General features: G+C 43.1%; 1 protein-coding gene across 1 annotated transcript in view; it reads left to right on the top strand.

The window, feature by feature from the left end:
* CDH23 (cadherin related 23) overlaps positions 1–12,914 on the top strand; it is a 549,671-nt gene that overhangs the window by 229,553 nt on the left and 307,204 nt on the right. The window contains exon 9 of the mRNA XM_074999481.1: positions 5,280–5,288. Coding sequence (XP_074855582.1) covers positions 5,280–5,288 — 9 coding nt within the window. The remainder of the gene's footprint in view (positions 1–5,279; positions 5,289–12,914) is intronic.

Genomic DNA, 12,914 nt, shown 5'->3' with positions numbered 1-12,914 from the left:
CACGTTTGACCCAAATACCCCACCCATTGCTTGGCTGAAGGACTCCCCCATCACTTAGCCCGGCAGGGGGAGGATCACCTGGGGCAGGTGCCACGTAGCAGGGGACTGGCAGTGGCAGCAGCGGCCCCAGGTGATTGCTCTCCTGCACACTCACCACACAGCATTCTGCCACAGCCTCCTGGCCTGCTGAGCCCCACTTCTTTGTGGGCAGCTTGGAGGCTTCCAGCTGCCATGGAGAAGCAGGGCTTAGCTGCCTGGGAGGCAGCAGTGGAGCACTGCATGGTGAGTATGAGGGAGTGGAGGTGATCCCCTGTAGCTACTGCTACCACCCCGCCTGTCCCTTGCCCCAGTGTAATCTCCAGATGGCTGTTCGGGGAGGGCAACCACGGGTCAGGGTGTCAGCAGGGAAGGGACGGGGCAGCCCATTGGGGAAGTACAAATACACTCCTCGCACTCCCCCTGCCTAAGGGGATAAAGAACCCTAGGCGTCCTAATGCTGGGGATGGAGCATCGTCTCCTGTCAAGTACTGTGGCTCCCTCCTTTCAAGATGGTTTCCTTTGGTTCCTCTGTCCCAGGTGTTGAATCTGGGCACAGAAGGAGAACTATCTTCATTGCAGCTTCATGATGTCCAAATGCAAACACTGTAGCATAGGGTTTGTTCTGCAGAACACAGGGGGAATGGCAAACAGTCCTACATCTGAGGTTTGCAAAGAATGTTAGTTATGACAATAACAAGGGATCTGCTCATTCTGTGGGGAAGGACATCTTGACACACGGTAACATTTTAAAAAATCTCTGCATCCTACATGCCATTGAGAGTCAATGGTACTTACATTCCCAAGGAACCTTTGAAGATTCTGCCCATAGAGCATGTGTTCTTTACACTTTGGAAACTATATTCTGTCCTAAGATCATCATGTGCTAGAGCTTCCATGCACTCACACCTCACTTCTCGAATCCTGTGTTTGAATACTAGATAAGATCATCGTTTAATATCGTCATCTTATTAAGTTACACAACATAGCATAAAGATGCTCAAGAACAACCATGGAAGAACGTAAAATGTGGTGCAAGACTGGCATTGAATATCTATGCTGTATAACGGCTCATTATTGGAACAGGAGCAGTGGCTGCAAAGTTGAGATAGATTGGTGATGTTGGAAAATACTTATCTAGTGCCAAACTCCACTGTCTTTAACTTAGGCTGGGGTCACATGTGCCTCATTTTCGTAGCTCTGCATTCTCAATCCTCCCCCACTCCCAAGTAATTCCTTCTGCATGTGTTGTATGGTCATACTGAGGAATTTCCAAAATACTTAATATTAACTAGAACATTTCAAAGTCTGTACAAGTGGGCCTTGTAGTCCTGCACACTGCTCTGGAAATGTAGGGTAGATGGATTTTTAGCATCTCGTGAGTGCATGGTGAGATTGTCTATGCCATCAGAAAGTGCACAGAGGAAAAAAAAAAGTGTAAATCAGATTGGAAAGAAGATGTAAATCTTAACAGCGTGGGTAATTAATTAACTAATGGAACAATATACCAATGGTTCTAGTGGATTTTCTATCACTGACAATTTTTAAATTAAGTTTGGTGGGTTTTTTTCCTGAAAGATCTGTTTTAGGAATAATTTTGGGGAAGCTCCATGGCCTGTGTTATGTGGGAGATCAGACTAAATGTTCATAATGGACTCTTCTGTCTTTGCAATATAGAAAGATTTTTGGAGTGTTTCTCATGGAACAAATGCAGATGTCATGACAGTCTGATGTTATGTTAGCAAACTGCAGTGAAATGTATATGTTTGGGCAAATGTAATCCATGTTGTAAGGATTTTATGAGCAGTGCTTGGGAGAGTCAAATCACTCCTTTGAAAATAGGACAGTCCTAGAAATACTAGGACCTGTGGTGGAACGCTAAATGCATTTTATTTTCACCAAAAGGCTTAGAAGTGATACAAGAGGAAAGATGAACTTGATAGATACAAATAGCTCCATGAATTGCACTTATTTGAAATACTGTCCTGTTTAGATTAAGCATTTTTCCAGCACAAGACAGTGTACACAGTAAAGAAGAAAAGTTCACACTTGGAGTGCTATTGAGAAAAAAATGAAATGAAAATCCCCACTATCATGAAAGATTATAGACTGGATAACCTTCACAGAGTGACTTTGTATCCATGAAAGGACTGTCTCAAGTTAAATGACAGTATAGTAATACTGAAGCTAAATGGTCCTTTCTTGTTGCTACTTACACTAACATACTTAACAATTATTTTCTGAAAGTATAGTAATCAGTTTGGATAAAATAACCCAAGAATGCATGTCCAAGGTGAAATATGTAATCAACTCACAACTACTAAGCATAGTCTAACAGATTCTAGTTTGTTAAATATTTAATGTCTCCTGTGTTTATTTTTGCATTTGAAAAAAATCATATAATAGAGTTAAAGAGTAAAAGTGGTGGGGAAATAATGCTAATCTATCAAACTGTCCTCATCCTCCATAGAAAATATATGAGTTTATCAAGTGATTTCCTCTTCACTTTCTCCATCATATGGGTGTGTGCAATAGAGGTGAGTTCAGAGAGGATCTGCGTGATGAAATGTAAAGCATATTTTTCAACTTCTGACATCTGTGAAGAGCATAAGAACACAAATCTTTGTGCACATGCTGACGTTTGCCTGTGCCACTTCTGTAAATCAAGAAATGGCTCATTGAAGCATCAGCCAGGCATTGTTGTTATCTACAACACCTCTTGACTATGTTTATTTTCTTTTCATATCTCCAAGATATCTCCCTTAGCTCTGGTTTGGAGATTCTGTGACCGAATAGTCTCAATGCCTGTGAGATCAGGAGGCTAGTGTGAAGTGAATTCTGATATAATCATGAATAATTTTCTACTGTTAAGGTTCAAACAGAATTTTTTCTGGCAGGAATAGTGATCATGATTAACAGTGGGAAGAGAATTTTTTTTAAAAAGTACCAGTACAATAGCTTGTCACTTACATCTACTTAGTTACCTTTGAGCCTCATGAAATCAGGCACTAAAATAGAGTATAGAACAGTGGTTCTCAGTCTACCGCCCAATCAGCATGCACCCGTGGCCTATGCAACATCCTCAGGATATTCCAGGTAGCATTGGATGTGTCCCAGAGTGGTTGAAAACCATAGGTTTAAACTTATTATGATGCAAATGTGGACTGCAAAAGCCTCCCAAGCACATCTCCTTCCTGATCTATAACACCCTTGACATTCAGCTGTGGATGAGCTGAATTAAAACTGTCAAACTGCACAGTAGTTTTGTGGTGTGGAGAAAAAAAAACGTCCACTGGGGAGTTTGAATCTGATGAAGCGGGTCTGTCCCACGAAAGCTCATCACTGAGTAAATCATGTTGTTAGTTTTCAAAGTGCTACATTTCTGCTCTTTTTTGTTTTGGGGTGTTTGATGTGAAATTTGGGCTTATTAAACTTCTCCCACCAAATGGGCTTCAACTTAAACTGGACACTGGTCTGTGTGCCCTGCACTCTGGCCTTGATGATGCATCCCTCTTCTGGCACAGTTGGCTAATATACACACAAGCTGTTTCTGCTATTGTAGGTATAAGGATGCATACAAGGTTTGAACCAGGCTCCTGTTAGTTTCCCCAGCCTCTCTGACGCTCTCTGTCTATCTATCGGTGGTGCACAGTGCAACTGTTTCTCTATCTACGCATCAGGCTGGAATAGCTAATCTAAAGTGTATATGTTACCTTATAAAATGTTCTTATTTGGGATTACTGCATCAAATTTTAATTTCCTCACTCAAGTAACAGCATGTCAGCCAGCCTGTCAGTGAAGAGCTGATAGAAGGTGAATGGAGCGGATAAACTGCAGCAAATTACTGAAAACAGATCCCTATCGGTCCTTTGACTAGAATTGACTGGAAATAAGTAGTGAGAAATGTGATTTTTTTTCAACCTCATATTTTGCCGTGGCAACTTTCTTAAGGACGCCCCCTCCCACTGTCTCTTCCTGCCTTGAGACAGACTTTGGTTCTCCTTCCATGTCCTTAATCCTGTGACAGAAGAAGAAAGAGAAGAGTGCTGCTGCAGTACTTTTTCTGTACTCTGGATGCATTTTGCACATATTCAGACTCTGTGAAGAAAGGAATTTCCTCCTTCCTACATTTAGAGTTCAGAGGGGGAGAGTATTTGTTGTCTTGTTAGGAATGTTGTATTCTTTCTTGATACAATATGCGTTCTCAAGGGGAAAATACGAATTTCCCCTGCCTCCTGGACAAACGAAAACAGAACTCATAATTACAGTAATGTTCAATATTTGCAGAGTTATTTTCTTCAATATGCATTGTACGCGTTAATTCCCACAACCTGTATCAGTCAGTATTGGCCATTTTATAGATGGTAAATGGCAATGTAAAGAAGGGATTTATCTGCTAGCCATAAAGAGGGCTCACTGACTGATAACTCAGGATTTCCAGATTCCTGGTTTTTTCTCACTCTTGTCCAGCAACTTTAAATCAAGACCCACCAGAGCTTCTTTTCCAGAGGGGACATGGGAGCAAAAAGGGGTAGGCTGAGGCTCATCTCCAGTATTCTACACTGGCAATCCAAGCAGGAAACTGTGCAACAATGAGAGAAACATAGAGATCTAGTAATTTTTAGTCCTTGAATAAGTTTTCCAAGGTGAGTGCATAATATGTTCCTTATTGCAGCATGGCATTTATCTCCCTTAAGATACAATTAAAATACTTTTAGGAGTTTTTTCCACCTCCAAAATCCCTAACCCACACACCCAAAAATCAGTAAGTCAAAGAAATAATGCAGAAATAGTACAAACTTGGCTCCAGAGTATCAGCAGCTCTCAGTTAATTCCTTCTTAGACTATTTTCAGCCCATCAGTGTGAATGCTTTATTAAAAGCTCAGGGTTTTATTAAAAAGGGATTTATTTACCCTTTCCCAAAACTCTCAAACTTCATTTGGCTAAAGTAAAATTCTTTTTTGTTTTTAAACATGGGGCTGTTTCAGATTATTGCTTTTTAAATCTTCTCCTCCCATCCACATAGGAATGGGATATTCTGTATTCCAGCCCTTTACTTCCCATTTTACACTCTCTACTTTGGGGGCTTATGTTATGGCCTCATTGCACCTTGATGGTCAGAGGAGTATTTAATCCAGGTAAGACTATTGGGAACTTTCAAGAGTATCTGAAACCACCAATTTACCTGACAGATGCATAGATGAGTACATCTGTAGGCCTGAACTTCATGATTTAGCTCTAGAACCTCACTGTGGGTTTGCCCACAGTGGTTTCTTTTAAACCCTTTTTAAAAAAGCAAAAGCAACAACTAGAACAAAAAAACCCAAACCAAAAACCGCACGTGTTCACTCAGCCAAGTTTGATAATCTGGAATAAGAGGGCTTTTACCTCAAAATAATTACTCCTGCACAACCAACAACTTTTACCAGCCTCCAATTTTGTAAGGTCAAAATTGACTGTTTGTTTACCAGGCAGAGGTACTGTTGACTTTATTGGCCTCCATGAAGGCTCCCCATCATGCACAGGTAGATAGCCACTCTAGTTCAGGGGCCAGCAACCAAAATAGCAAGAAAAGCCATTTTTTCCAGTTCGGTAAACTCAGTTCAGGAGCCTCAATGCATGTGATATGAGATGATCCTTAATAAAGTCAAACCATACTTTTTGTAACCCCTATTTTAAGAACAGAGCACAGACAATGATTTGTAATGAGATCCATGTTTCCTGCAGGACATTCACAAACTTTTTACATGTTCTGTTTCCTCACACTTCACTTTCAGTGTCAATTGGTTCTTGCCCTGCTCTGTTCTAAATCTCTTCATTTGTGATGAAGTCGTTTGACATGAAGGATATACCTCAGGCATCTATTTATGTATGTCTGTAGCTTATGATTCGAAGACTTTTAAAAAGAAGTAAAAAGGCTGTAAAATGGGACAAGAAGAACTTTGTGAAAAACCTTGCACAACAAGCTGAACAAGCTGCAGGACAGAGAAACTTAAAAGAGCTCTATAACATCACACGGAAGCTAGCTGGGGCACAGTGTACAGGATAAGGAGGAGCGTGTGCTAACAAACCCAAGTGAGTAGCTCAGTAGATGGAAGGAACACTTTGAAGAGCTATTGAACCACCCTGCCCACATGGACCCTCCCGAGTTGCCACCTGCAAATATACTGCTGCAAATTAGAAGCAGCAGACCTACGAAAGAGAAAAATCAGACAAGGCATTGACATTTGAAAAGCAGAAAAGCACCTGGTCCAGACAACACCCCGGAAGAAGCAATCAAGGCAGGTAGTGAGACATCAGTCAACATGATGTATAATGTATTGGGGAAAATTTGGGACACTGAAGAGATCCCACAAGACTGGAAACATAGCTATCTTATCAAGCTTCCAAAGAAGGGCAACCTGAAGGTATTCAAGAATGGGAGGGGCATCATGTTACTGTCTATTGCAGGAAAAGTGTTCAATAGGATTCTCTTGAAGGGAATGAAATCAATAGACACCTCAGGGAAGAACAGGATGGCTTCCGAAGCGAAATATCCTGGACTGACCAAATTGCAACTCTGAGGCCGTGTCTGCACTAGCCAAAAACTTCGAAATGGCCATGCAAATGGCCATTTTGAAGTTTACTAATGAAGCACTGAAATACATATTCAGCACCTGATTAGCATGCGGGCGGCCGCGGCACTTCGAAATTGACACGGCTCGCCACCGCGGGGCTTGTCCAGACGGGGCTTCTTTTCGAAAGGACCCCGCCTACTTCAAAGTCCCCTTATTCCTATGAGCAGATGGGAATAAGGGGACTTTGAAGTAGGCGGGATCCTTTCGAAAAGGAGCCCCGTCTGGACGAGCCGCGCGACAGCGAGCTGCATCAATTTTGAAGTGCCGCAGCCGCCCGCGTGCAAATGAGGTGCTGAATATGTATTTCAGCGCTTCATTAGTAAACTTCAAAATGGCCATTTGCATGGCCATTTCGAAGTTTTTGGCTAGTGTAGACACAGCCTGAGTGATCATAGAAGAGTAGCTCAAGTGGAACTCCCCCCTGTAGATACCTTCATAGACTCTGAAAAAGCCATTGACAGTGTTGATAGAGACACTTTGTGGAAACTGCCGCAACACCATGGCATCCTGTCCGAAATTATTAACTTGATTTGTTCAATGTACGAACCTTGACATGTGAAGTTGTTCACAATGTTGTCTTGACAGAATCCTTCAGCATATTGTCAGGAGTGTGACAAGGGTGCCTATTGTCATCTTTCTTGTTCTTGATCACAATAGACTGAATTTTTAACAAGACAACAGATAGCCATCAACAAAGCATTCAGTGGACACTTTTCAAACAGCTAGAGGACATTGATTTTGCTGATGATGTCAACCTCCTTTCACACCAGTGTGAAAGCGTGAAAAAAAAGGTTGCAACACCAGACAAAACTGCCTCAATGACTGCACTGAGCATTAACAAGGGAAAGACCGAGACAATGAGTATCAACCAGTCCAACAACACCACCATCACACTGGGAGGGGATAACCTGGAAGAAGTGGAGCAGTTTATCTGCTTGGGGAGTATTATGGGCATAGATGGAGGAGCAGTTAAGGATATCAATGGCAGGGTAGGGACAGCAATAGCTGCATTCAAGACTCTTCGCCCCAAATGGAGTTCACAAATAATATCTGTGAAGACAAGACAGCGGATCTTCAACACAAAGGTGAAGAGTGTGCTCTTGTATGGATGAGAGACCTGGCGTAATAAAAAGTCTTGAAATCAGAAGCCTCCACGGTTAGGGAACCCCATTTCTGCAAAGCCAGCCACAATCTCATTCACATTCCCCGGTCACAATGCAGTGCATCAAAATGCGATTTGATTGCCCCACAGACCTCCAGAAGCACTGTCCCAACAATAGCCTTCCCCACGCCAAACTGATGCTACCACTCGGTTGCCAGTCAGGGCGAGCCAGCTTCCACAGGAATGGAAACATGCAGCTCCACGGAGAGAGCACGGCTCAACTGGGTGTCCTTGCAATGCAGTTCTGGTGACAGCTCAGCACAGAGCTCAAGGAAGATGTCCTTATGCATACCAAAGTTCTGTAGCCACAGTTCATGATCCCATATCTGCAGGGCAATGTGACCCCATCACTCTGTGTTGGGCTCAGAAGTGATGGTCCATACTGCAAAGGCCCTGTGACAGAGCAGGAAGCATCTGCTACATTCTGAGACTGTGGGACATGAGGTGGTTGCAGCTCTCTTCTTCCTCATCTGCCTTTGTCCGCTCAGAAGGCTCACACCACCACACCACCTGCTGCGCAGCATCCCAGATCTGTGATTGCTCCGACGGGAAATCTTGGAATGCAAGATCCATGACTCCCACTTTAAAATTGAACGCAGAGGAACCAGAAACTGCTGCGGGAGGAGGGACTCCAGGAAGAGCATGGGGTGAAGAGACATTTTCCTCATTTCCCAGGAAACCTTGTGCTTTCTGTTGGCTTCCCACAATGGGATGCCAGGCACAGTGGGATACATGCCCCAGAAGTGTTGCTCTTTTTTTGAAATTGGTCTCTTTCAATGTGAACACTCCTTTTTGAAACAGTATGGCTATGTGAATGCAATTTTTTTATATTACTTATATAAATGTTAGAATGTCAGAGTAAGTGAAGTCCAAAAGAACTTGCAGTGTAGACAGAGCCTGGACAGAGGTTATAATAACAAGGAGTTCTCCCTGCTGACAGTGGCAGAGTTATCTCTGATTTAGAGATGGAGGAAACTGCCTGCCTGCTACTGCTCGCTAATTACTTTGAATTTCTTTGTATAAGGGAACACCTAACAAGGATGGAGCTGTCAAGCTTTTCGCTTGTACACTGTATGCCTACAATGAATTGCTTCTGTATTTATTAGCACGCTGTGGGTGTTTCTGGGTGTGGGCCCCAAAAGTATCATGGAATCATAGAATCCTAGGGCTGGAAGGGAGTTCGGGAGGTCATCAAACCCAGGCCCCTGCTCAAAGCAGGATCAACCCTAACTAAATCATCCCAGCAAGGACTTTGTCAAGCCAGGACTTAAACACCTCTCTAGGTAAAGCATTCCAGTCCGTCACCATCCTCCTAATGAAATAGTTTTTCCTAATAGCCAGCCTCTGTAACTTGAGACCACTGCTCCTTGTTCTGCCACCCATCACTACTGAGAACAGCCTCTCTCCACCCTCTCTCGCTTTCAGGAACGTGAAGGCTGCTGTCAAATCACCCCTTACTCTTCACTTCTGCAAACTAAATAAGCCCAGATCCCTCAGCTTTTCCTCTTAGGTCATTTGCTCCAGACCCCTAATTATTTTCATTGGCCTCTGCTGGATGCTATCCAGTGCAGCCACGTCCTTTATATACTGAGGCCCACAACTGGACACAGTACTCCAGATGTGACCTCACCAGTGCTGAATAGAGGGCAAAAATAACTGCTCTACATCAGCTGGAAATGCTCCTCCTAGTGCACTCCAATGTGCCATTAGCCTTCTTGGCTATGAAGGCACACTGTTTAACTCATATCTAGCTTCTCAGCCACTGCAATACCTAGTTCGTTTTCTTCTACACTGCTAAAAAGGCCAGTCAGTCCCCAGCCTGTAACAATGCTTGGGGTTCTTCCATCCCAAGTGCGGAAATCTGCACTTATCCTTTTTGAACCTCATCAGATTTCTCTTTGTTTTTGCCAGATCCTCCAATTTGTCTAGGTCACTCTGGACCTTAGCCCTTTCCTCCAGCGTATCCACCCGTCCCCCAGCTTAGTGTCATCTGCAAATTCGCTGAGGGTGCAATACATCTCCTCATCCAGGTCATTAATGAAGATGTTGAACAATACCAGCCCTAGAACTGATCCGTGGGGCACTCCACTTGAAACCGATTGCTAACCAGACATAGAGCCACTGATCGCTGCCCATTAGACCCGACCTTCTAGCTAGCTTTCTATCCATCTGACAGTCCATGTATCCAAACCATACTTCCTTTACTTGCAGGCAAGAATGTTATGACAGACGGTAACAAAAGCTTTACTAAAGTCAAGGTACATCAAGCCCACCACCTCCCCCATATCCATAGAGCTAGATAGCTCATCCTAGAAGCTAATCAGATTGGTCAGGCATGACTTGCCCTTGGTGAATCCATTTGGACTGTTCTTGATCACTTTCCCCTCTTCCAATTGCTTCCAAATGAATTCCTTGAGGATTCCCTCCATGATTTTTCCAGGGACTGAGGTAAGGCTGCCTGGTCTATAGTTCCCTGGATTGCCTTTCTTTACTTTTTCAAAGATGGGAACTGTATTCGGCTTTTTCCAGTCATCCAGGACCTCTCCTGATCTGCATGAGTTTTCAAAGATAATGGCCAAATGCTCTGCAGTGATGTTTGCCAATTCCCTTTGTACCCTTGGACGCATTAAATCTGGACCTAAAGATTTGTGTACGTCTGTCTTTTCTCAATAGCTCTTAACTTGTTCTTTCCCCATTGAGGGCTCCCCATCTCCTTCTCATTCTGCATTGCTTAGTGCAGTAGTCTGGAAGCTGACCTTATCCATGAAGACAAAGCCAGAAAAAGAATTGAGTACTTCAGCTTTTCCCACATCCTCTGCCACAAAGTCACCTCCGTCATCTAATAAGGGCTCCACACCCTCCTTGAATATTTTTTATTTCCCTTTGATTTTTGCAGCAAATGAAGAAATTACATTAATTTACATTTTTCTTCACCTTATCTGAGAAGCAGTAGCATATAGACAGATGTAAACAGAACCTGCTCCAGGTTGGTGCCAAGTTTCTGATTGGAGCATCAGAAATTAGGTGTCATGAGTTCATATATGTCAAACCTTCCTGAAATTTACCAAAAAAACATGGCATGGATTAAGGAAAATTTTGCAGGGAGGGGTTTCTTGCATTTTGCAGGGCATGGGAGATCTACAAATTTCTGGAGGTTAGTTTCACTAGCCACAGGGATTTTTGTGAATCAATATATAAACAGGACTACATGAAAGATAGTCATGTAGTCTGGTAGGCCATAAAGGGACATTTAGTGGTTGCTGTCTGTTCTGTGCTTTCAGGAAATGGATGTCTGAGCAGAGGCAACTGTATCTACTGTAATGAGTGTTTCACTGTCATGGATAAAATGTGAATTGCTTTCAGCAAGACATGAGGAGGGCCTCGTAAACAAGAGAACAGAGAAGTTAGAGGGTTGACCTAGAATGGCAAAAAATTCCATGAAAACCCTATGTCTCTCTCCAGAGCCAGCCAAAGCCCTGGTTTCCTGTGCTGCCAGTCTTTTAATCCTCATGAAATACCATCTACCCTGTGGGCTATCCCCTAGCTCTTGCAGATGGTTTTTTTCTTTTTTTTTTTTCCCCAAAAAAGACAATCCCTAAACCCTCGTGGTAGCGTTGGTATTCTTAGCTTCTGCCTGTGGCAAAATCATGTCACTTGGCACCCACAGAAGATGACTTTTTGTAGGATAAACCTGCACCACCGTAAACAGAGCCATTACTATTCCTGTGCCATCCTTAGCCCTGCTTCCCTGGCAGTTGCTTTCCCTTTGAAATGTACAGCACGGCTTGTGACACTTATCATTCTGAGCTGGTCCTTCTCTCTGACAGGCGATGAGTGAAGTGTCAGATAGGCCAGCACCACAGCCACTGTCTTTGGAATAGAGAAGCACTTTAGTTTGCCATTGAGCAACTGGAGGTTTGTCTCCCACGGGAGAAGTAAATTGAAGTGTACCACATTTGGGAGGTGAGCAGTGAATTGTGTGCGTTTATGTCTTGTTCTCTTTCGCTCCCCCTTCCTCTTTTCTGCCTTCTTCACTCTCCTCTCTAAATCCCAGCTCTTGGCTCCCATCTGCCTCAGTTTCCCCTTTTCCCTTGTAAATAACATCTTTAGCTCTTGCTGATTTGGAAATTGCAATTACTCCTGGTGATTTAAAGGCTCTCTACTGGCTGCTCAAAGGTCAATGCCTTGGGAGTTATGCTTAATGCTATGAAATAAACGTGTAGATTTACTTAGTTTAATGAAATACCATGGGGGATTTATGAGAGAAATATGCACAGTCCAGAGAACTTCCCTTTTGACTATTGCCAGTTCCATACAGTCTGCTCTCACTCCCTCTCTGCTTCTTGGAGTCAGACTGTTGCTCTGAAAGTGAAGCACTGAAAGTCTGAGTTTCTCTCTGAGCAGTTCTCTCAGTGCTTTCTCCAAGGTAGATCAAGGCAGATTTTAATTTCTAAATGAGATTATTTTGTTCACTTCCGTCTTCTGTACTATTACTGAGGATCCCTTCTGTTTGGCAAAGGTACTTGTGTGTTTTGTGCACGCACATATACACTGAAGAGTATTTCATCTTTGCATGCTTAAATATGTGCATATGCTTATGCAGGCGTGCACAGACGCTCACAGGTATGCAAGCGCAGACACAGGAGCAAGTATATCTATCTGCACGTTCCCATCCCACACCTGGAAATTCACGTGCACATTACTATACTTCTAGGGACCCAAATATGCACCTATATGCAGTGCAAATGCAGGTGTGCATAGTGGCAAGACTTTTTTTTTAATTTGGTACCTTTCATTTAAAAAAAAAAGAAAAAATGAACCATTATGGTTTGTTAAATAAATAGTGGAAACTCAAGGGCCCTCACCTTGAGTCTTCTGCTGGTGAATTGCAACATTGGTGGAATTAAGGCAAAGCCAGTGTGTTTCCTCATTAGACATGCAAATGCCACTGTTGACATTTTCGCTCAGGGTGAAGTAAACGCTTCTTTTCCTGCTCTCGATAAACCAATGACAAGAGAGCAGCTTAAAGTCATAAATACGCTCACACTACATTAATTACTGTTTTGTGTCTGTGCAATGTGCCCAGGCACGGACTCAC

This window comes from Carettochelys insculpta, chromosome 7, assembly GCF_033958435.1.
Source record: "Carettochelys insculpta isolate YL-2023 chromosome 7, ASM3395843v1, whole genome shotgun sequence".
In the NCBI taxonomy this organism is placed as follows: Eukaryota; Metazoa; Chordata; order Testudines; family Carettochelyidae; genus Carettochelys; species Carettochelys insculpta.
Note: the sequence above shows the minus strand (reverse complement) of the source record. Positions and strands in the feature narration are given on the sequence as shown.